The sequence below is a fragment of the Microtus pennsylvanicus genome, chromosome 20 (genome assembly GCF_037038515.1).
Source record: "Microtus pennsylvanicus isolate mMicPen1 chromosome 20, mMicPen1.hap1, whole genome shotgun sequence".
NCBI lineage: Eukaryota > Metazoa > Chordata > Mammalia > Rodentia > Cricetidae > Microtus > Microtus pennsylvanicus.
In genome coordinates this window covers 5,130,975-5,156,203 of record NC_134598.1, presented here as the reverse complement: position 1 = coordinate 5,156,203, position 25,229 = coordinate 5,130,975, and the positions used below count along the sequence as shown (strand labels likewise).

At 46.1% G+C, this 25,229-nt stretch overlaps 1 protein-coding gene across 1 annotated transcript in view; it reads right to left on the bottom strand.

Moving 5' to 3' along the window:
- Ppm1h (protein phosphatase, Mg2+/Mn2+ dependent 1H) overlaps nucleotides 1-25,229 on the bottom strand; it is a 253,940-nt gene that overhangs the window by 136,746 nt on the left and 91,965 nt on the right. Inside the window, exon 2 of the mRNA XM_075954933.1 lies at nucleotides 16,720-16,882. Within this exon, the coding sequence (XP_075811048.1) occupies nucleotides 16,720-16,882 (163 nt within the window). The remainder of the gene's footprint in view (nucleotides 1-16,719; nucleotides 16,883-25,229) is intronic.

The following is a 25,229-nucleotide window of genomic DNA, read 5'->3' as shown; positions in this document are numbered from 1 at the left end:
ATGAGGGGCCACCCTTGAGGAACTCGTGCCTCGGCTGACTCCCCATGTTCTAGAGTGCAGAAACAGATCAGTGTGGCTGGGGAACGTGGGGACAAACTTTACAGTGAGAACATTCATGATGGGGACTTAGAGGTGACAAGGCCTGCCTGCCAGGGCACGGGGAGCACCAAGTGGTCGGCATTTAGGGAGTTGGGAAGACTGCTCATTCAGTGTCTCCTCTACCTTCTCCTTACTGGTGACAGAGTGGCCAGTGAGAAGATCCCTACACATCAGCTCCCAGGCTGTCTTGTGGCAAGTGGCCATATTGCTCCTCCTCTCCCATTCTTTCCACTTCCTGCCTGGGTCCCAGGACCAGTACCTGAAGGTAGAGTTATCCCTTTGCAAACAAACAAAGCTGAAACCTAAACGCCCCGGATGATGGGGCATGAAATCAGAAGAGCCTGGGCTCTGGCAGCCTTGCTAGGGAAGCCACAGCCCTGCGCCACTCTGCCTTTGGGCTTCTAGTTAGGGGCGTTTCATGGCATTTGGGTAGCCATGCTTGTCAGTTTCTGTGACAAGAGCTAAGGCAAAGAAAGGGTGATGTCTTCATACAGTATTCTGGAACCCATGGGCAGGTAAAACAGGGAAGGAATAAGCCAGGAGCAGGCACCAAAAAGATTGTCAAGTAGTAGTAACCTGTGACAAGCTGAACCCAGGCCGGGACTCTCAATTCTCAATTTAGGGTATCCATGAAAAAAACTCAGAGTCCATGAACCTTTATTTTTCACAAACATCCCGAGTTTAGAATTTCTTGTTAGGACTTCAGGGCAGTGATGGTCTCAGCATAACCTTCTTCCCATCCAAAGAATCAATAACACTGCCATTCCAAATACCCTGGATAACTTCCTTACTGTGGCTTTGAAATTACAGATGTAACCAAGTCCACACCCAAGCTCTCATTTTTCTACACTAATGAAAGGTATAACGTCATATTACAAATAGTTAATTTTTTTAGAATCATCTTGACATAATTAATTCCCTTGATACACCTATGGACTTTCGCTTTTTAAAAGAGCTTCTTTCATGTGTGTGCATGACTTTCGCTTTTTAAAAGAGCTTTTTTCATGTGTGTGCATGCTGGTGCGGGGATGCCATAGTGCGTGTGTGGAGGCCAGAGGACACCTTTTGGGAGCTGGGTTCTCTCCTTCCACCTTGTTGGGCAGGGTCTCCCTTGTTTTTCTGTGTTGTGTGACTGTGTGTGTGGGTGCTGGCCTGTGAACTTCCAAGTACTTCCATTTTGCTACAAGGGTGCTGGGATTACAGATGTTCCTCACTGCATCTGGCTTTTTACAGGAAATGGACCCCAGGCTGTCAGGTTTGAATGGCAAGGACTTCTAGCTGCCGAGCTATCTTGCCAGCCCTATTTGGTTATTAACTCACTGCATTTAAAAAAGAATCTTGGGCTAGAAAGATGGCTCAGTGGTTAAGAGCATTACTGCTTTTCCAGCAAAAACAGCCAGTAGTTTTAGCTCCACGTGCTCTGATGCCCTCTTCTGGATTCTATGGGTCCTTGCACTCACTCATGCACATCCGCACCTGTGACATAATCCACATCATCATCATCATCATCATCATCATCATCATCATCATCATCATCATCATCATCATCATCATCATAACTGAAACAAATAAAACAATAAAAATCCCAACATAATCCTGCTGGGTCTGGGCTAAGTGTCACAGGGCTACACAAAATGTTAAAGAGCCCTTCTGGCTGTGCTAAGATAAAGTGTATAAGGAATGTGCCTGTTCTCAAAGGCAGTAGCCACACACCCTACATAGACTGGCTGGGACTAAAAGGAGCTTTTTCTTTTATGAAGGAGGAAGACAGACACCAGCCAGGTATTTGATGAGCCACTATAAACCAATAAAGTGACCTAGGCCACTTGCTGGCCATCACCATGTCTCTAAGAATGGGAGGTCAGGTCCTTCTATTGGTCTCGATAGCCCTTCCCCGGGCACAGGAGCCTTCTTGACAGACAGCCTCACAACCAGAAAAGGGCAGAATAAAAGGGAATTTTGTTCATTAGTCTAACACCCCAAAGGGCCCATGGCCACTGATGCACAACTCACTATCCTTCTACTTCCATTTTTTCCCTAAGGGAACTTGAGAAAGAAGACTTGTGGAAGACCCTTCACACTGAGAAGGCCACCAGGCCAGCACCAATCTCACTTGTGACCTGGAGCTGACTTACTCTCGCTGTTGTTGCCCGGACCCATTCGTTCTCTCTCAGCTCTCAGGCTAGGTTGTTACAGTTGTATCTGAGGTCCCAAGATCTCAAAGGAACTCCACGGATCCTCAGACCGCACGGCCATCGTAGAACCGCACTGATCCATATGAAGCATACCCACATATGCTGCCTGTGACCTTCCCTTCTTGGTGTCTGTATTAAAAAGGCAACTAAGACTCCCCAAGCACACCGGACTGTTGGAAACCACAGACTTTCAAAGCCATGGGTCTCATTCCCATTCAGTTGCTCTGCCTGGCCTGGCCTGTACGCTGCTGGTGGCCCTGTACCCTGCCACTGAGACAACAAATTGATGGTCTAATGAGAAGGGGATAAGTGGGTACAACAGCTCCACCATCCCGCTGTTCCTGCTGTCCACACCTGTCCATTTCGGGGGGAGGAGTACATGTCTTCTCAGCTTGGCCCTGGGTTCTGGGCACCAAGTTCTAGTTCCACAGAAGGCAAATATAGCCTCAAGTTTCACAGTACTTAACAGTCCAGTGTTAAGTTTGTCACTGGTGTGAACATTCCAATCTGCCATGTGGTTTACAAAGTTGCTGTGGCTGCAGCTTGCCTAGAATTCATGAGGCCCTAGGTTCAATCCCCAATACTGCTGTAAAGTAAATAAAAATCAGGTAAAATATTCATTGCCTTTTCAAATGAAAAATTTAGAATGAGATAAAACAAAACAAATTCTATCTCTTTCATATGCTATGATGTAGAAAGACCATGGGCTCTGGGCCAAGACAAATCTAGGTCTGAAATTACTACTCTATAATCTGTATAATCTTGGGCAAACTTCTTTTCTTTTTCTTTCTTTTATGAGATATTGTCTAACTTTGTAGCTTTGGCTGTTCAGAAACTCACTTTATAGACCAGACTAGCCTCAAACCTACAGAGATCCTCCTGCTTCTGCCTCCTGAATGCTGGAATTAAAGGTGTGAGCCACCACTCCCAACTGAACAAATTTCTTAATCCTCTCAGCACCCATCTCTCTTTACACAAAAGCAAAGGATAAAGGAAAAGGTGAAACTGAGGCATGGATCACAAGGACTTAGGACACGTCACAGAGTCTTCTCTCCAGTGTGTCAGGTTCTGCACTGGACACTCAACCAAGAGCTGAGAACAGAATGCCAGAGATCCTGAGTTCTGATGTCAACCGCCCGGAAGAAGACCACACAACCGAGATGAGTTCTAGATGAGGAACAGCCCGGTGCCGCTGGAGTGGATGATGTGAAGGGTGTGGACCACCCACGGTGCGATGCTGAAAGGATAGCATCTGTGATGGACCCTGATGACTGTGACCAGACACAGCCTTGACATGTTACAATTACTAAAACAACGCAGCAAAGGAAAAAGAGAGTTGTACTGTGGAGTAACAGAAACAATAAATGTCCGTGCTGTGTCCGTCACACACAAGGAACAAAACATCTGAGCTGTGGGTGACCACCCCATCAGTACTTGCTGTCTGGGGGGGGGGCACTGAGAGTAGGGAGGCCCAGCTGCAGCTCATGGTACATTCTGTCCCAGCTGGGATGCTCCTCTGACTCCACTGGGCTACTTCCAGTCTTCCTCAGTCATTTCCCCTCAGGGAAGCCTCAGTTCAGAGGATATCATTCGAGCCCCCATGCGTCTCACTATGGTCAACCATAAAGTGGTCACCGTTACTTCATTTTTATCAGTATTGAAACCGGGGCACAGGCAGTTCCAGCAATTTGAACCTAATTACATTTCCCATTAGCACAAAGCTCTGAGACCTCCCTAATTTTCAGCAGTCAGTTATCTCTCGATAACTGGCATTATTTCATGTTGCTTCCTGGTTAGCAGCCGTGTGTCCTGGACCGTCACCTGACAGTTGCTGGTTGTGGCCCAGCATCACTTTCCTGGCAGTGTGTGAAAATGTGGCTGCTACAAGTATAGACGACTCATGCTTGGAAAACAGACCCTCCTGATTTACAAGGGCGCACTCTTGAGAGCCCGTCTGAATGTGACATTTCAACACATGCCCAGCTTGGTTTTTGTTCGAGATAGGCAGGGGTTAAGTTCACTTTTCCAAGAAAAACAGAATGAAGCCCTTTCCTGACCTATGTATGAAACTGTGGAATTTGATAAGAAGCATTTAGGAATCAAAAGTAAAAGATTAAGGGCATTTAAATAAAGTAAGTAAAATATTTTAAAAATAAGACATTTAAGCTATACACTGAATTATTTCATTTAAAACAACAATCAATCTTATATGTAATTATGTATACACAGAACCACACCCATCCTCTGAAGAAAGGGCTGGGGTTGACTCAATGGTAAATTACTTGTCTGGCATGGATGAGGTAGCCTGGTCTTCAAGTCTCAGTAACACAAAAACAAAAATTAAAGGACTACATCTATCTCCTGATAGTGGAAGATTCCAGGTGACAAATGGGAGTTCTAAAAATAATTAAAATTATTTTCTTCCTCTAGTCATCTGTAAAGTAAAAAACTTAATGTTTTGTTTTGTTTTTAACAAAAATAAAACTGCTCCAAATAAAATTATCCACAGAACAGGAAGCTGGAGTGATTTAACAGAAGCGGAGTACGCACTCTGACTTGCTTGGGTCGTGGCTCAGTGGACACAAACCCGAGCGCCCTCACCATGTGCACTGGCGTCCTGGTGATTCCCCAGACACAGAAAACCAGTGAGAACCATGGGGAGGCAATGAGGTGCCCACCTCCGTGGGGTGCTGGCAAAGAAAAAGGTATAACTGCAAACACCTTCGCGCTGCCGCCCACAGGAAGCGGGCATGGAAACCCAGAGTGAGCTTGGATTGTTTACACAGCTCAGAGAAAGGGAGGCTGTGTTCTTTCGCTCACTCAGAATTCTCTCTCAAAGCTGATACAACTCATCCCTCCTCTCCCCTAGGATGCTGTCCTGGGGGAGCACACAAGAAGGACAGAACAATGCACGGGACAGAAACAATCCTCTTTTCAGGGTAAAATGGAGAAATCAAGCTACCCGACTTTCCAGACTGGCATTGGCGCCCTCATGTGGCAGGAAGTGGGACAGCTCTGGGGCGCACACAAACATTGGTACAACGTGATTCATTACTGGGATCCTGGGTCCTCAACTAAAGGTGCACACTAAAGTGGATGACATTACCAAAATGTAAACTAAATCATCCCTCCAAGAGTTAGACATTTTCTACAAGAAACTGTTGACAGAAAACGCAAGCAATCAAGAACGTGTCCACATAGCACTGTCCTGGTCATGATACTCTAACCGCATCTGACAACCATCGGGTACCGCTCGGGAGAACAGAAACGCTCCAGGAGACAGCTGGGATACGGACTTTATTTAGCGCTTGCTCCTGATGAGATGGGCTCTGAGTCTTTGCTCTTCACAAGACCGTGGGTCACTATAGAAAACCCACACGGAACATAAAACCTGGCATATAACTCTTGGTGGTTATTGTCTTAAAATATTGCCTTTGACATGAAAAATGTATTAATTATTATGATTAGAACATAATTACATTCTATGCTAATACCCAAAAGTATGATTATAAGTCAATGAATAAAAAACACATAGGGACTACATTCCCCAAATACTGTTTTTAGCAGACAGTTGCATGGCTACTGATTTCTAAACAGCTGTCCTGAGGGAGAGTGTCGTTTCTCTGAATGCCAGCATTCTGCACATCTGATATTTTTATTTCTCCCACCTTGCAACTGATTCAGTATTTATAAAGCCTGGGACGAGGCCACACCAAGAGTAGGGAAGGAACTTCTCGAATGTGAAGATCTGCATTCCCACTTGGAATGAAATCCCACTTGCTTTTCCAAACAGCTCACCATGAGCCTGGAGGGCAATTTCCTTTCTCTAGCCTCATCACTATTTCCCCTGGTGGAGACAAGGAGATTACAATCTCCCCAATGTCTGCTCTGTGTGGTTTGATCTCTATAATATGTCCGGCCAGTTTGCAAAACGCCAGCCGAACAATTCAGAGTCCAGGGTGGCTCTTGCGGCCACTCCATCTACGGGGCTGTCAACCCACAGGCTCTCACCAGATCCTCACAGGGAGGATGACTGGGTAACTCCACACAAATCCATCCAAGGCCCACATTCTCCTACTGTCCACTGGCAGTCTTGACATGTTTACTCTTTCTTACACCTTCTTTAAACAAAGCTATTTAGATATTTTCCCATCGCTGGTGGAAGCAATCTAGATTTTTATATCTCCGCGAGGATGCTGTTTCTTCACCATGAGATAGTGAAGAAGCAGCTTCCATTTAAGCACTATATCAAGTTTCCTGTATTTGCTGTGGGGAGTAGGGGGGCTTGTTGCGGAATAATCTTTTTGCACACTGTGAAGATGTGTCACTCTGATTGGTTTAATAAAAAGCTAAACAGCCAACAGCTGGGCAGGAGGCATAGCAGGAAGTTCCAGAAAGAGAGAGATCTGGGAAGAAGGAAGGTAGGGTCCTTTCCAGACATGGAGGAAGCAGGATGGGCAAAATGGAGGTGATGTAACAAACTTGTGGAAGAAAGTAGATTTAAAAATATGGGCTAAGTTAAAAGAGATAGTTAGTTAGAAACAAGCTAAGTCAAGGCCAGGCTCTTATAATTAATAATGAGTCTCTGTGTCATGTTTTTTTGTGAGCTTGCAGCCCAAAGAAAAATCCACCTACAGAGGCTGCTGAGGAACTCAGTCGTCACTACAGGGTTCTCACCTCGGACCTGGTCTCCGGAGAACCAGTGTACCCACTGACATGGTACCTTCCTGATCACTGACAGTGGTCCTCTGACACCTGGCGTCAACTCATCCCTCTTCATCACTGCCCAGAGTTCTTATCTCCGGAACTAATAGTTAAAGAGTTTTCAAAGAAACCACTGCCATCTTGCTTCAAGGAAAAGAAAATATCTAAGCAGGTACACAGAAAGTTTACATTTTCTAGCTACGAGCAGAAGAAAACAGTGAATTAAAGGTCATACCTATTGTTTTCTGAACTACACCACTGCGCAGAGCATTCTGCCCTGAGTACAGAGAATCCCAAGGAGCTAGAGCGGCGGGACCAGAAGCGACTTTTCTCTAAATGTCCTGCGGCTAGAAGAGCTCTTACAGGAATGGCAACCTGAAACTAAGCGTTAACAGCCCTGTGGTCCCTCGCCCTCAGGACGGATTGTGCTTCTGCATGCCTTGAACTCCCACTGCGCCCAGTCCTCTGCTGAGAAAGATAATGGGCTCCTGTCTCCCCTGCTGCTGAACTCTGCCCCCCCTGCTGACACAGCCATCTCCTGCTATTATAACTAGACACAGTTAACAGACACCGAAACTACTTACTTTGATGTACTTTCCCCGAATTAAACAACGTAAGGTTGTTTTTTTCTTAAGGAAATGACCTAAAAGTGACCTTAATAATAAATAATAAATGACCTTAATGTGTCACCAAGGGTAGCCACAAGTTCAAAACAATCTGCACCTCAAACAAAGAGTCGTGTGTGTGTGTGTGTGTGTGTGTGTGTGTGTGTGTGAGAGAGAGAGAGAGAGAGAGAGAGAGAGAGAGAGAGAGAGAGAGGGAGGGAGGGAGGGAGGGAGGGAGGGAGGGAGGGAGGGAGAGAGAGAGAGAGATTGATCTAGTGATGGCCACAGTATCTTGAACAATTTCAAGCATTATAATAAAGACATGCATTTAAAAAAAATTCCTTTTTTGGAGACAGATTCTCCCTGTGTATCCCTGACTAGCCTGAAACTTGCTTTGTAGACCAGGCTGGCGTCAAAATCACAAAGACCCAGCTGCTTTGCCTCCCAGCGCAGAGAATGTGCCACCGTGCCCAGCCTGGCATGCACGACTTCACACTAAGGTTTTAAGATACCCATAAGGATAAACTTCTTCCTTCTTTGGAAGGCAGTCTGGTGGGATCACTCTTTTTTTTATTATCTCATTCCTGGGATTAGACACTTGGGGGCCGCCAAGCAAAAGCTTTTGGGAAGTCTATGTTGATACACAACGGTGCTCTCCATGATAAATAATTCTCTAAATCCTCAAATCACAGTAAGGAAAACCCAGTAATACTGCTTATTTCTTTGAATCTCAGTCCAGTTGACGGACAGGCTTTGGGAGTGGGTGAGAGGTCACACATTATCCTCCCCTGTCCCAAGATGCCCGCAGCGTCTTTCCTAAAGACCGATCTTCAGAAGCCTCTGGTACTGTAGTGTTCTCTCCTGGCTGCCCACACTTGGTTCACAAAGCAGAGAGGCACGGGGGATGTGAAGATGCCCACCTGCATGCTGTGGAGGAGGATCTCTGCCCATCTGCCCCTCTCCGGGCTTGATGGTCTGTCATATGCACACCGGACACCAGTGGCCCAGGTATGAGACAAGTCCCACCTTCCTTAGTGATGGGCAATGCTTTTCCCCTCACAACCACTTCGGCGGGCAGTCACTGCTTCCTGGCCTTTTGGCTGAGATCACACGTAAAATTTCTTCTAAAGAGAAGTTTTACTTATTTCTTAAGAAGTATATCATCAAGCTGTTAACTGACATATAAAATGAAACCTATAATACCTACCATAGAGCAAACCAACTTAATGATACTGATTCTCTAGATTTTCTTCAAACTAGTAATATTTTTAACCTTTTCCACTTTTTAAAAAAGTTGTCTATTATATATGTAACGTTCTGCTTCCATGTATGCCTGCAGGCCAGAAGAGGGCGCCAGATCTCATTACAGATGGCTGTGAGCCACCATGTGGTTGCTGGGAATTGAACTCGGGACCTCTGGAAGATTAGTCAGTGATCTTAACCTCCAGTCCCTTCTTTCACTTCTTAATGTAGGTCTCTTTCAAGTTTTACGATTTCTTTGGAATATGCTTCTGTAACTTCTTTTCTGTCTTTGTTTTGTTTTGTCTTTGTTTTTCAAGACAGGGTTTCTCTGTGTAGCTTTGAAGCCTGTCCTGGAACTCCCTCTGTAGACCAGGATGGCCTCTAACTCACCGAGATCTGCCTGTCTCTGCCTCCCTAGTGCCCGGATTAGAGGCGTGCGCCACCACCGCCTGGTGTTTCTATAACTTCCGATGTCTGGCTTAATGTGTGAAGGAAGCTGAGACAGATGTGTGGCTCCCTTGAAAGCGAGGCACCACTGTCAAATTTTCAGGCAAAGATGAGAAGACATTCCTCCACTGCACACCATGAGGAAGTCAAGAGAGGCGGAATGTAATGCCATGTTATTTTTATCCACCCCCAAATATTTTGAATGTTCCATTTATTTATTTATTTATTTATTTATTTATTTATTTATTTATTTATTTACTTACTTACTTACTTACTTACTTACTTATTTATTGAGATAGCATCTCTCCTAGAATTAGCTCTGTAGACCAGGGTGGACTCCAACTCACAGAGTTCCATCTGTGTCTGCCTCCCTAGTGCTGGTATTAAAGTCATGCAGCACCATAAAAAGTTGATTTATTTTAAAATAAAAGGCTTAGGTTGACTTTCTTCACTGGAAAACTACTTTATTAATGGGATCAAATAACTCCTTAAATCTTTAAAGCCCACAGTAATTATCGATAGTGAGAAAAGCATCTCATTGTGACTTACGAACCCTGCTGTCACGTAAGAGATGTCATCAAACTCAAAGTCAAAGCTTGGCTGCACACCAGACTTTACTGACAAAGTACAGCTGCAATCCATTTTCTTCTCGGACATTCTAGGTTACACAATAAGAGTCCTTAGGTGTTCTCGAGTCTCTAAGGAAGTTGCACATGTTATATAATACGTGGGCTCTTTTGGACACAGGCTCTTCTAGTTTTGCTAAGTTTACTGTGGATACAGAGGCCAGGAAAGGAAGAAGAATTAAATCTTTGTATTGAGTAGGGCCAACAACTGCCTTTGCGGTTCTTTGGGTTACTCAGTACTCTGTTTGCATGTGAGACAATGAAGCTGTTATTCATCTTCTTGCTCCACTTTTGGCCTATATAATATGTCCATTTCCTATCCATAGCTCCTTGACCTCTGTGTGACGTACGCCATAATAACCTCTTTCTTCTCTTTCCTTCACAGTTCTCCTTCAGTGGTAGCTTTAGTGAGAATGTTCTCCACAGGCTCATAGATTTGAATACTTGGTTTCCAGTTGTGGAACTGTTTGGGAAGGATTAGGAGGTGTGGTCTTGTTGGAGGAGGTTTGTCATGGGGGTTGGGATTTAAGGTCTCTCTGTCTCATGCTTGTGGATCAGATGTGAGTTCTCAGCTATTGCTCCAGCACCACACCTACCTGCCTGCTACCATGTTCCTTGCCATGATGATCATGGACTCACCCTTGGGAACCATGAGCCCCAAATTAGATGCTGTCTTTTATAAGTTGCCTTGGGTATGACAAAAGAAAAGCAACTAAGACAGCTTTCATCTTGGATTACTTAGGACCCATCTCTATCTGTCCTCTTCCTTTCTCTCAATTTCATACTCTTTCTGGGTATACATTGACATTTCAGCTCTAGTCTGTGAACTTCTAACTTCCTGAAATCTAAACTCCCTAGGCTTGCTTGTGAGCTGGCTTCCTAGAGAACATTCTCATCTGGAAGGGTACAGTCAGTGTACTCACTCTCCCATCAGCACCTCTGCGCATCCTCTCGCCTTTCTGGGGGCGCCTGTCCAGAGCACACTCCCTGGAGCCTCCACCATCTTCAACTCCTCTCTACCTCAGGCAGCCACAGGGCTGGCCACTTTGGCTATTCTTTCCCAACCAGCTTGTAGGATGACTAAGCCTTGATGAGCCTGACAGCCAGCCAGCACAGACAGTAAAAAACACGTGCAGTACCAACCCTGAAAGCCACCCTGGGTCTGCCTGAGGGCCTTGAAAACAGCAGCCGAGTATCACAGGAGATGATGGGAACTTATAGACAGTGATCACATCACCTCAGCAGATGCCAGCTCAGCAGATCCTCACTCCCAGGCAGGGTGGAAAGTCTAGAAGGCTCACCCCTTTCTAAAATAAACCGAATTTGTTATTTCAACCTGTTCCTGGTGCCCGTATCGTTGGTACTGGGCCTACTTTTCCTTCTCCCCCAAGGAACAGCCGCTGGGACCCTCAACACCAGCTCCTCTGACTGGCCCTTCCCTCTAATCTTTTCTTCACTTCTCACCTGCTGTGTATGGAGTCTCTTAGCTGTCACCCCACACCCTCTTGGCCACTACTGTCCTAATTCATCTTGTCAGGGCTAGAATCATTCGGTTAAAGTACCAGCTTATTATGACATCTGATAAATGTCATGTCCTATGTGTGCTGCTCCTGTCTGACTGTAATTGTCCTGGCAGGAGCGGAGGTATTTCTAAGGAGACACTCTGACGCTTCCTTCCAGTGATCTAATTACTGAGACAAAGCACCAAAAGGAATATGTATTTCCCCAGGAGTCACATGCTGGCAGAAGGGAAAAGCGGAAACCCCATGCCAGTCAAAGGGGAAGCCTGTCTCTGAGGAAAAGATTTCACACAGTGCTACATGTCTGACCACCTCACAGGGGAAACTGAGGCAGAGACAATGATGGCTAATGATGGACCGGACTATGGTTTGCCCAGGACTGCTTAGTTATGCATACTCATTACCCTTTGTTTAACCGAAACTTCACATCAGGATGCTGAAGATGAGTTGAAGGGAGAGGTTGTGGGGGACTAGTCACCAGACCTCTCCCAGTGTAGTCACAGTGAACAGGACTAGTCACCGGACCTCTTCCTTCCCAGTGTGATTGCACTGAACAGGACTAGTCAGTCACAGGACCTCTTCCTCCCCAATGTGGTCACACTGAACAGGACTGGTCAGTCACAGGACCTCTTCCTCCCCAATGTAGTCACACTGAACAGGACTGGTCAGTCACAGGACTTCTTCCTCCCCAATGTGGTCACACTGAACAGGACTAGTCAGTCACAGGACCTCTTCCTCCCCAATGTGGTCACACTGAACAGGACTAGTCAGTCACAGGACCTCTTCCTTCCCAATGTAGTCACACTGAACAGGACTAGTCACTGGACCTCTTCCTCCCCAATGTGGTCACACTGAACAGGACTAGTCAGTCACAGGACCTCTTCCTTCCCAATGTAGTCACACTGAACAGGACTAGTCACCGGACCTCTTCCTCCCCAATGTGGTCACACTGAACAGGACTAGTCAGTCACAGGACCTCTTCCTCCCCAATGTGGTCACACTGAACAGGACTAGTCAGTCACAGGACCTCTTCCTCCCCAAGGTGGTCACACTGAACAGGACTAGTCAGTCACAGGACCTCTTCCTCCCCAAGGTGGTCACACTGAACAGGACTGGTCAGTCACAGGACCTCTTCCTCTCCAATGTGGTCACACTGAACAGGACTAGTCAGTCACAGGACCTCTTCCTCCCCAATGTGGTCACACTGAACAAACATGCTTCTACTTTTCCACCTTCTCCTTTGAATCGCCTTCCTGAGGATGAATGGCTGAGCCTAACTTGTTAAGGCTGCGAGGGCCCAGGCTTAGGCCCTAGCAACTCACCATCACCCTCATTTCATGTATGTTCCATTCCAAAGTGCATACGCCCTGGTTCAGGGGCGCTCTTGTAACCTGTCTCGACATATGCACCTTCCTCGAATCCAGTGGTCCTTACCCCTCCTGATGCTATGACCGTCAATGCAGTTCTTCAGGTTGTGCTGATCCCCAGCCAAAGATTATTTTTGTTGCTACTTCATAAGTGCAATTTTTACTGTTATTAATCATAACATAAATATCTGATATATAGGATATCTGATATGTAACCCCTGTGAAAGGGTCACTCAGCTCTCAAAGGGGTCACAGCCCACAGATTGAGAATCGCTCTTTTAATCACACCTTTCTAATACTTCTTTGCTTGCTAAACTACTTATTTTTCTCTTTTATTTTCTACTTCTTTTTATTTTTACTGAGATTGAATCCAGTTCTGATAGGCATGCTATGTGTATGACAGGCATATAATCTATCACCAAGTTCTACTCCTTCCTGTTTACTTTTCTTTCTTTCTTTTTCATTGTTGTTTGTTTTTTGAGACAGGGTTTCTCTGTCCCAGAAGTTGCTCTGTTGACCAGATTGGCCTCAAACTCAGAGAGCCTCCTGAGTGCTGAGATTTCAGGCATGTGCCACCATCACCCAGCCCTGTCCTGTAACGCTTTTCAAGACCACAGTTCAAATGTCATTTTCTCTAGGAAGCCGTCTGTCAAACCCCCAGTGGCCAATCTGCGTCATCTGGGCTTCTTATCTTTGGAGCGCTGGCCTCGTCACACCATCTCAGTTTAGCGACTCTCTCTCCTCCAGCTCCAGCAGGAGAGCTCTGAGCTCATCTTACCCCAGGGCTTAGCTCACTGACTCAGTGATCAATATGTCTGCAGGCTGCAGTGAGAGAGACATAGGGGAACAGGGAGAGTCTGCCTCATTTGTCTCCCACTGATGGCTATAGGTCCTATACCATTGCTATCCTTCCTTCCAGCTTTTTTTAAATAATATTTTATTTATTTATTTATTTATTTATTTATTTATTTATTATACAATATTATGTCTGTGTGTATGCCTGCAGGCCAGAAGAGGGCACCAGACCCATTACAGATAGTTGTGAGCCACCATGTGGTTGCTGGGAATTGAATTCAGGACCTTTGGAAGAGCAGGCAATGCTCTTAACCTCTGAGCCATCTCTCCAGCCCCATTTCAGCTTTTTTTTTAAAAAAAGCATATAGTATATTATCATTACCTACAGTTTCCAACCGTGCTCAGCTTAGGCCTTACATTCTCACCTGCTCCCTCCAGTGCTATTATATGCAAATTGACTCTTAAGGGGTGTTTTTGAAATGGGGGGGAACACTGACCTTTTACAATCAGTGTATCCAGCATCTAGTGACGTCTGCAGTCAGCATACAAGTCACAGACCCAAAGGCGACCTTCATGGTCCTGCCTGACTCTGCATCACACTCTCACGACAAAGCCATTCTATGCCTCTGCTTCTAGTTCATGAGGACTCAGGGCCTCCTCTTACATCCAGGTCTCCGCAATGGCCCACAATGCTAACATGTTCTTCTTCCAACATGTCTTTACCCAAATCACACCTTCTCAGCGATGTCTTCCACATCTACAGCTTCCAATTCTGATGGAGGAAGGTCATTGGTTAATAAAGGAACTGCCTTGGCCCATTTCATTGGTTAGAAGATAGGTGGGAGGAGTAGACAGAACAAAACGCTGGGAGGAAGAGGAAGTGAGGTCAGACTCAACAGCTCTCCTCTCGGGAGCAGACGCCTTCAGAGAGACACCATGCTCCCAGCTCCCAGGCAGACGCAAGCAATGAAGCTCTGACCCAGGATGGACATAGGCTAGAATCCTCCCGGTAAGCGCACCTAGGGGCGCTACACAGATGATTAGAAATGGGCTAAATTAATATGTGAGAATTAGCCTAGAAGAGGCTAGATAGAAATGGGCCAAAGCAGTGTTTAAATGAATACAGTTTGTGTGTAATTATTTTGGGGCATAAGCTAGCCGAGCAGGCGGCTGGGGTGTTGGGGACGCAGCCCCGCCGCCGCTCATATTACTACACAATTCCACCTTTTTCTCAGCGGCCTTCATTACCTGGCTCATTCTACTGTTTGTTTTGCTTTTATTTTTGGAGACATGGTTTCTCGGTATAGCCCTGGCTGTCCTGGAACTTACGTAGAACAGGCTGGCCTGGAACACAGAGAAGTGTGCCTGCCTCTGCCTTTCAAATGCTGGGTTTAAAGGCACACGCCACCATGCCAGGCTACGCTCTACACTCAACTGCTTCTTTCAGCAAATGTAAATGCCTCATGGGAAAGGATTTTTGTCATTATGCCTCCCGACGGATCCCCAACATCTCATCCTTGGAACACAGCAAGTGCGCAGTGACTGATGGTTTGCAGGCTTTAGAGAACAGCCCCACCAAACAATAGCAAGACAGAATAGACAATTGAAACAATGTGTAAGGGATTCAAATATATATTTCTAATGAATATATATATATATATAGTGTGTGTATATATAGTGTATATACATGTGTGTATATATTATGTATATACATGTAATATATACACACATACCTATGTGTGTGTGTCTGATCAATAAGCACACAGAAATACAGTACCATGGGGCTGGAGACATATCTTTCCGCTTTATCAGGAGGCTGGAATTCAGACTCCAGCATCCACACCATATTACTTTATATTCACCTGTAACTCCAGCCCCAAGGGATGTGATGCCCCACCTATAGAGTTATGGACGGTTTGAGCTGCCACGTGCTGATGGGAACTGAACCTGGGTTCTCTGCAACAGTACCTGGTGTTCTTAACCACTGGCCCGTCTCCCTATCCCTATATTAAGGATTTCTTCATCAATGACTTGTTCAAATTATTTTTCTACAGACCAGCATTAGATTTCACAATCCCAACCCTTTGGCAGTTACGAAATAAATTTATAAAGAAATAAAAAACGAAGGCTAAACGAATAAGTGAGTACCTCAACATTAATGAGCTAGCGAGCCTTAGATGCCTGAGCCACCTTGTTGCAGAGCTCCCACAGGTACCCATTACCATTCTGTCCTCTCCAACTTGGGTTCTTTGGGAAGGGCCTCATTCTACACATTCTTCAGCTGTGCTGAAGGACCCACAGGTCACTGTGCTTCTGACTCTAAACTGATCTCAATACTTTTACTATTCTCTGAGCCTACTATTTTCTAGGCTAAGAAGGAATCTCTAGTTCATTTAAAAGTCTGTATATTTTTTATATAAAAAAATCTACTAAAGATTCCTAAAACGAAAATAATCACATTTCGGCTGTCTCATTTAATGCGCCCTGATATTTTCCCTAGGCCACTTCTCCACAGGCCTGACCAATCTGCTGATCCACAGGGGTGAACCCTCTCCCTTATCCTTCTCCAAGGGCTTCTGTGGATAGTGCTGAGGGGATGTCTGCTTTTCTCTCCAGACACTGAAGAGAGGGGATGTACCCTGGGGCTTGTCAGTAGGAGGGCATTTGGTCTGCCAGGACACCCCCACAGGCTGCAAGGGCCTTCATCCAACTGAAACAAAAATTAACTTGGAAGACTGTTAGGAACTTGGCTCCAACTGGCCAAGTATAGCGGGTAGGGAAGGGGAAGACAGTCAGAGTCATAGCTGGGCTCTAAGCCAAAAACTAGTTTCTTCTACCCCTTACAAGACTTTTAGTTCGCTTCCTCCACAAAAAATTGACTTATTTGAAACCACCAGAGATTATATATATTGGCTCCTATAATAAACCGGGACTAGTGTTGTTTACCTTGTTAAAAATTCAAATGCCAGCTCACCTAACCCGTGTTACCTTCAGCACGGGATGGGACCTGCCCCTGACTAGCTTTTCCTACATCCGTTCTCAGTGGGACGAAGCACTGGCATATTACAGTGGAGGCTAGGGGACGTGACAACCAAAGACAAGGCAGGGACCATGCTTACAGAGTTCTCCTTTAACTGCAATCCTTCCCCGTTGGGAAGGGACGACCTTCTCTTGGAGTTTCTGTTTGGGGTGGAAGTCATGGTCCCAATTTTCTTCTTCACAGTGAGCACCTCACAGCTGGCCTGGTCCTCATTGTGCGTGCTCTTGCCGGCATTGATAACCCTGAAGAAGAAGAAGAAGCCAGAAAATGTAGATGAGACGGTGGTTTCTGGGAAGCCGAGTGCTCAGCCTCTACCTCAAGGCCAGCCAAGGAGACACCCCAGCTGGCACCAAACTATTTGATGCAGTGGGGCCATGGTTTCCATATTTTATGTCGTGAATAAACTGAGCTGCTGAGGATGGACTCGCATTAGCACCTGCTAACACACTTGCTAAGGGGGTTGTTCTAATCGCAGCTCACCCCTGCAACACGTGAAGCAACCAGTACTTCAGGTTAGTCAGAAGCCTAAAGTCTTTGACAATTACAACACTGATAGACAGGGTCGCGCAGGGAATTCTGTTCCATTTTCCGGAGTGAGAAAGAGCAGAGTCACTATTGATCTTACTGAAGAACACGGCTGCCATTTCGGCAGTCCAAGGGAAGAGAAGTCCATTCCTCACTAGCCACCCCCACAGGCCCTCACTTTTGCACACGAGCCAGTGACAGGATCAAAGGTGTACTGTCAGAGCGTCCGTCCTTAGCCCCACCTTCTATCCTACAGAATGATGATTACCGCTCTTGCCCTTGGACTCAGACAGCGAAGACCCAGCAGAAGGTTCTGCAGAGCGCAGGCAGTGCTTTGGATGAGTTTCTATGAAGTCAGAAGGATCTGAAGGCTTTAGGAAAACATGCTCCACCATTCGTGTGCCTTTGCCCAAGTCCAGGTCCCGGGAGCTGCAGACTCAACTCTGTGTCAGCCCCTCCATCATACTGATGGTGGTTAAACTAGATTTCCTGAAAAAGAGCTCCCCTTGATTGTGTACACACACACACACACACACACACACACACACACACACACACACACACAGATTGAGATCTGAGTGTTGTATGGTCTCAGGCCGGGGATTTGAGGCAATCTTCTGCCAAACCCAGGAACTACATGGAGGGGTCTCACACATTTTCACACTTTTTAAAATATGCGATAGTTAAAGAGTTCATTCCCTGGGACTCTCTTGTTTGAGCTGCACATCCCCTAGGACGTGAACTCCTGCTCTCTGCTCGCCAGTAAGCCTGCCACACGCCATACTATTTATTTCTAACTGTGCAGGGCTCTCTTTCTTAAGGAACTACAGTGTTGCCTCACAAAAAGTTCGTTCCCACACGTTCAAGTCATCAGAAATGGGTACCTTTATCATGACGAGCTTTTTATCTTTTTCTGAGTAGACGAGTATCATTTAATTAAAAAAATATACCACCTTGGGTTGACTCAATGGCTCAGTGGGCAAAACTATTTGCTGGCAAGCCTGACGATCCGGCTTGAAAGAGAAAGCAACAGAACCGTTTGTGGTTACATCCGCATGCTCTAAGACAAAGGCCAAGCCCGTCACCTGCCAAGAGCTCTATCTAGTTCGGGGTTTTGTATTCATCAGAACGGCCTCCCTACTGACGTCACACACATCTTCATCTCAGCTGCTTTTGTGAGCAGAATCTTCTTTTACCCACTTTATGTATTATAGCTTTTTGGACTTTCTATTTAAATTAAAAAAATTTTCAAGTTGAATTTTGCTTAAAACATTTAAATATCACCTTCTAGGGGCTAATAAGGAAGTGAGTATTCCTTATCACACAGCAGTATTCCTGCTGGCCTCTCTGAGATGAAGGGGCCCTTGCAGTTCATTATACCTGATGTGGAGTGCTTGGGAGAGAGGGGGTGTCTTACCCTCACTCTCTCTCCTCTAAGGAAGGGACATTTTTGGATGCATGCGGTGAGGTTACCAACAAGGTGATGATTAACGGTGCCACACTGACTCCCAGAGTCAGTAACTGTCTCCAGGTGCCACAGTCAAGGCCACAAAGGGATAAAGACCCCATCTTGGCTCTTTCCCTGTGCACCACGGGGACATCAGGCAGTCTGTGACAAGCCAAGCTGGGCTGTAGGGAAACACAGAGTAGACCAGTGCTGCTCTAGTACTGAGAGCAAGGGAAGCTTCGCCTCTGCTTCTCTAACCACACAAGAGTCTGAGGAAGACTCCAGGGAAGGAGGAGGCACGGACGACTCAGATTTCCCGGCCAGGAAATGCCCATGCTTGTTCCTGGTTATCTCACTAGGTAGGACCGCATCTCAGGACAGAACGGGTCCACCAGGCTCATGCTTCTGATCTAACGTTGGCGAAACAAGCCACAAGTCCCTCACAGCACCTTGTGGGCAAGGTCTTAGTTTCCATTTCCAGAACTGGGTGTAATCCCACACTAGTGCCTAACCGTGTGCTGTAGTCTTTTGTTGTAACAACAGCCATAGCACCGCGGAGCTTCAATAGCTCCCCGGAAGTCTGACTCACAGCCTCTGCTGGCTTCCAGGAGTCCATAAAAGCACATAATTACTTAAATCATGAATTCAGAAATCACCATCCCCTTAAAATGCAGCCTCCTGTCTGCGTTTATGGGTCTTAAATTCTGAAGCTGACCTGGTTTTGCCAAGAGGTCCCCAAGCCTTGCGTTAAACATGAGAAACCTAGGACCCTGGATGACTAAGACCAACATGAGATCACACAGCTAAAAACAGCTGAGCTGTGAACACACTCGCGAGCCCCGAGCTCTTTCCTTGGCTGCGGCGCTCGGGCTGTGATTTTCCCATTGTGCATCTATTCCTGGTGGCACGTGCTTCCAGAGGTCTGCACTGCACTGACTCACCAGAGCTGGAGAGCTGAGAACGACCAATTACCAGTGACCTTACCCTGCCATTTCATGTTGAATCAGTTCGTGAATAACCCGGCGAAATGCTAAGACGTCAGAAATGTCAGTCTGGTGGGAAGACTGTAATACTGTCCTGGTGAGACATTTCAGCACTGCCTGGCTGATAAAGGACTGACCAAAAAAAAAAAAAAAAGCCTTTTCTTTCTTTAAGAGATTAAAGCACAAACAACCCCCCTTTTTTTGTGTGTGCGTTTTGCCTATATGTATGTTAAATGTTCCAGGTGCATGAAGAGGCCAGAAGAGGGCATTAGATCCCATGGAACCAGGCCATGACACACTAGGTGTGCCAGGAATCGAACCTGGGTCCTCTCGAAGGGCAACAAGTGCTCCGTAAGGGTTGAGTCACCTCTCTGGCTCCCCTCCTCGCTGGCATCGTTGGAAATTGATTCCAGGGTCACATGTTCTCACTGAATTCCACTTGCAGCCCCCCTCCCCCATCTTCTGGTTCCCAGTCTGTCACACGTTCAATAGAAAGATTTGATTCTTTCAATGTCACCGTCAATATTTCTCACATGTTCTGTAGAAAGATTTGATTCTCTTCCATTTACTTTGATCCTAAAAAGTTCACTGTCTACCAACTTAAATACCACATTTTCTTCTTCAAAAGCAAATGTGTTACCTGTCACACGAAAAGGGAACTAGATTCCTATACTTCAGCCTTCCTAAAGCTGCTACCCTTTAATACAGTTCCTCGTGTTGTGCTGACCCCCAACCATAAAATTATTTCATTGCTACTTCATAACTGTAACTTTGCTACTGTTATGAACCGTAGTGTAAATGTGTGATACACAGGATACCTGACCCCTCTAAGGGATTGTGACCCACAGGTTGCGATCCGATGTAAGTCTAACAGTAAATGGAGAAAAATCTCAGTTTCCTAAGCTGGAATGCAGCTGCTTCTGTTCACAAATACATGGACGACTACCCTGCCCTTGTCTTCTGCTCCTAAATGACGTCTCACTCTCTTGAGGCCTACACAATATGCCTGTTTTGAACATTTGCAGATAGGCGGTAGACTATCATATTCCCAGTGAAGCTGTCTTCCAATGTCTTCCAAAGAAGGCCAACATTTTCTCTGAAACCAACCTGGCTGCAATACATTGTGGTTGCTATGAGCGTGGGCTCTCTGCTGAGAACAGGGCACAGAGCAGGTACTATTGGATGAACATAGGAGCCAGAGAGAAACCACCTCTCCTGCTCACTTCCTGGGGAGGAGAATGGCGTTTCTGTTGAGGTCTGTCCGTGTGCCAGAGAGCTGTCAGCGCTTTGCAGGGAGTAACAACTCATTGTATCTTCGCACCAGCTCTGTGAGGCGACTGCTGTCCCCCGCTCTGAGCCAATGTGTGACAGAGGACAGAGTGTGTGGCGTGACTGCTCATACTGCACGCCTCACCTGTACCTCATGGTGTGGCTGCTCATACCGCACACCTCACCTGTACCTCATGCCGTGGCTGCTCATACCGCACGCCTCACCTGCACCTCATGGCGTGGCTGCTCATACCGCACGCCTCACCTGCACCTCATGAATTACGTTCTGAGTGGCCAAGGCATGTGCCGGACAAGAGGATGTTATTTACCTGAAGAACTGATAAGTTTTAAGTTAGAATTCAAATTCTTAGAAAGAGAGGGGAAAAAAGAAGATGAAGGAGAACTCTTGTTTGTTCAATACAGAAAATGTACAACCATTCCCCCAACACTTGAAAGAACAACGTAAGAGCTGCGGAGTTTGATTCTGTTTTTAAAGGCAGTAGAAAGGCCGGGTGCTTTAAACTAAAGATGTGGCCTGGAGTGAGAGCATGGCGGGAATTATGCCAGCTAGGGAAGAGGGACTTGTGCAGGACACTGGGTAGAGTGAGATACCCCTGCCGATTCATTGTAACTGAGAGGCGGACTAAAACTGCTGTCCGGGGGAAATGAACCATTTATGAGAGATTAAATATAGCTCCTATTACGAACATTCTCTTCTCTGGGTAACCTCGCTGTCCATGTTCTGTCGGGCTCTCTGAAGTGGGGACTGACCACCCAGAAAGGCCGCAGCAGGAAGACAACTTAATCCTTAATTCTGAGCTCCCAGGGAGATGATAAACTCCGGTCCCTGAGCTCCTGGGAAGTCTCGCTTTGACCAGACACCTGACAGGTTTTTTGATAACAGCCCTTAGCAAGAATGAAGATGGTCAGTGGGAGGGACTCCCATCAGGACTGGCAGTGTCCCCTGGACAGCCACTCGAGAGCAGGGGAGGGAACAGAAGCTCACTCCATCACTTCAGGTAACAGTAGCCACATGCCGCCAGAAGGAAGCAGGGCAGTAAGAAAGAGAGCTCCGGGATGACAGACGGGCTTCTGCACTTCGGAGGTTAAGTACCACTCTGGGAGGAGGCAGTGTGGCAAAGGCAGCCACACACATGTGTTGGTAGAGCCTTCTCCAGTGACCTACACTGCATCTTTCAGACTCTGGCTGTGGTTATAAGTGGCTGTGAACAATCATGGGTCTCAAAGCCAACATCCACCCTATGGATGGGCTAGAATTACACACACACACACAGTGGAATTCTTAAAAAGCTTGTAGTCTATATTTCAAATTTGAGATATTTACATTAAAATGTTCATATTCCAGTTTTTCTTGAAAATCAATGCATCTGCCTGCATATGTTCACACTATGTAACACCAGTTAGCCACCCCTGAGAGAAGGTTGTCCCCAAGAGATTGGGCAAGTCCTTGCTAGTTTATTACAGACCTTTGCTAGTTAAATTGACAGCCTGGCCCCCGTGGGTATTTGAACTGTAACCCTGATATCACAGCTGTGACTATAGGAAAATGATTAGACATGAACACCCTGTGATTGAAATAATTGCAAGTATTTACTGCAGGGCTAGGGTGGTAGCTTAGCTGAGAAAGTGTTTGCCTTGTAGGTATAAGAACAGGAATTTTAGCTCTTAAACCCATACTCAAAAAGAAGGTATAGCCAGGCGTGGTGGTGCACACCTTTAATCCCAGGAGAGACAGGCGGATCTCTGTGAGTGTGAGGTCAGCCAGGGTAGCCTAATTGGCAAACTGAGGGCCAGTGAGAGGTTTTGTCCCTAAAAGTCAGGTGATGGTACCTGATAATGACACCTAAGGTTGTCCTCTGGTCTTCCCACCCACGTGTAGACACAGATCTGAGTGCAGTGGTGCATAATCCAAACACTCTGGAAGCCACACCAGACTGTAAATTGTAAACCAGCCTGGGAATGTAGGGAGGTCCTCTCAGTGAGGAGGAAGAAAACCAAGCCGGGATGGATTAGTACATAGCATCGGCTGCCAGGGAGCCATAGTTGTCTATGGTATCAGATCTGTAGCAAAACTTCACAATCCAAAGAAACAGAAATGCATTTCTCACTGCTCTGGAGGGAGGAAAGACAGGAGATAACATACCCTGGGTCTATCGAGGACTGTCTTCCGGGCTCACAGTGACAATATTCTTGCTATATTACACGGCCGAAGGGACAGATGATATCTGTTTTATTAGACTATTAATTCCGCTCACAGGAGCTCCGTCTTCAACCAGTAGTCACCCCCAGGAAGGCCCCACTTCCAACAGTGTCGCATTGGGGATAGGTTCCAACACATGATTGGAGTCACACACACACACACACACACACACACACACACACACACACACTCACACACAGCCTATCGAAGCTTTTTTTTAGACTGACTCTAGAGCTGAGGCATCCATCATTAAAGTTCCAAGGACACAGAAGAGAATAAATGATAACAGAGCTGTGGAAAGGGTCACCGATGGGGTGGCTTATGAATTCAGCCTTAATGAAAGAAGAAGGAACCAGCACTGAGAGGAAAGCTCACGAAAGTGTCCCAAGCACAGGAGCAGTCTGAGACAACGCAGTTTCTAACAGGTAGCTTGGGCAGGAGTTAACCGTAGGCTGGAACTATAGGCTTGGTGAGGAAGATTATCTCAGAACTAAAACATGCAATTCTCCAGGGACTTTACCCCACAGAGTCCCCTGGGAGGAAATGAGGATTGCTTAAACAAAGGCTCGTTACGCTAACAGTGGTTCTAGAAAGCATTCTAGAAGCCTCATGTTAGATGAGGGAGGATGGCAAACAGAGGGAAAAGCACCGGGGAAGGTCTCTATGTACGAGTGATACAGAGGTCACGAGCCAAGCACTGGCTCTGGGTAGAGGAAGAAGAGGTGTTCAGAGGTGGCATGTGAAGTCCTGGACAGTCTGGCAGACATGGACCCTTGGACAGGAGGGGAACAAGAGCATGAATCCTAGGTTCCAAGACGGCAAAATAGGCAGACAGGCGTTCCAGTTTGCTTTTTGTTTATTTCAGCTTACATTTCCCCGTGACAGTTCACCACCAACTGAGGCCAGCACAGGAACCATGGCGGGAGGCTGTTTGGTGGCTTGCTCTCAGGTTTGTCATTAGCTTCTGTTCTTATACAGTCAGGCTCAACCTAGGGATGGTAACGCTCTATGTGGGCTGACCCTCCTACATCACTTAGCAATCAAAAAAAATGCCACCCTAGACAAGTTCATAGACCAATCTATAGTCTGAGCAGGGAACTATTCAGCTGAGGGGCCCTCTTTCCTGGTGTCTACTTGACAGCCGAGATCAGCCAACCTAACAGAGCACTGAGATGAGGAAAGGAGGGAGGAAGGTGAGTGAAATGAGGTTTAGGGGTGCAAAGTTTTGCAAGATGAGATAATGAAAGTAGCTTTGGGTCAACAGATAAAAAGTTCTAAGATAGTAGAAATACCAAGGGCAGTATTAGCCAAGTTCAGCTTAACTGGGGCTGGGACAGTGCTACTGCCTGTGGGCCAATGTGGATCAGCTTTTGTGTGGTTTACAGGCCAAGAATGGGTTTGCTTTTTTATTTATTTTATAGTCTGAAGAGAAAGAAAAATCAGGATATGCTCAAAGCAGATGAAATCCAAATTTCATGTGCACAAGTAACATTTCATGGGAACACATCCACACTGTTTACTGACCCATTGTCTGTGGCAGTCTTTTGCATTATAGTAGGCGACTTGTGAGAACAGACACTAACTTCCCAACAGATCCAAGTAATTTACTACGGGGACTTTTCACAGAAAGTGTGCGCCCACTTCTGAACTTAGGTCATAGTCTCTGTTTTCTCTGAAATTGTCGTTTGTGGACCAGAAACAGTTGAACACCAATAATGTCACAGACTTGGACCAAAATGCAGGTGACAAGAAGGTGGGTGCTGTGGGGTTGGGCACCCAGGGCGTTGGTACACACCCTGATATCACTGGTAACACGAAGGGGAAGGACTTTGCTACAACGATTTTGAAGAGACTTTTGGTTTCTATTATGTTCATCTGTATGATTAAATAACTAAGACTAAAAAACCCACACTGAAAATCAGAAGACATGCTGATGTGTGGAGACCTCACGCAGACTTAGACTGGAATTTCCTCACCTTGGTTGTTCAGATGTAAATTTTAGCTTAGCAAAAATAAATCTTACAAAGTTGCCTTAGGTGTTTCCTCTCAGTTATCCTCATGGCAAGGTAGTAATATTATCAGTGTCTTAGCTTCTGTATTTAAAGGGGGAAGTTCATGCTTGGTCAAGTGCTAGAGCAACTCAG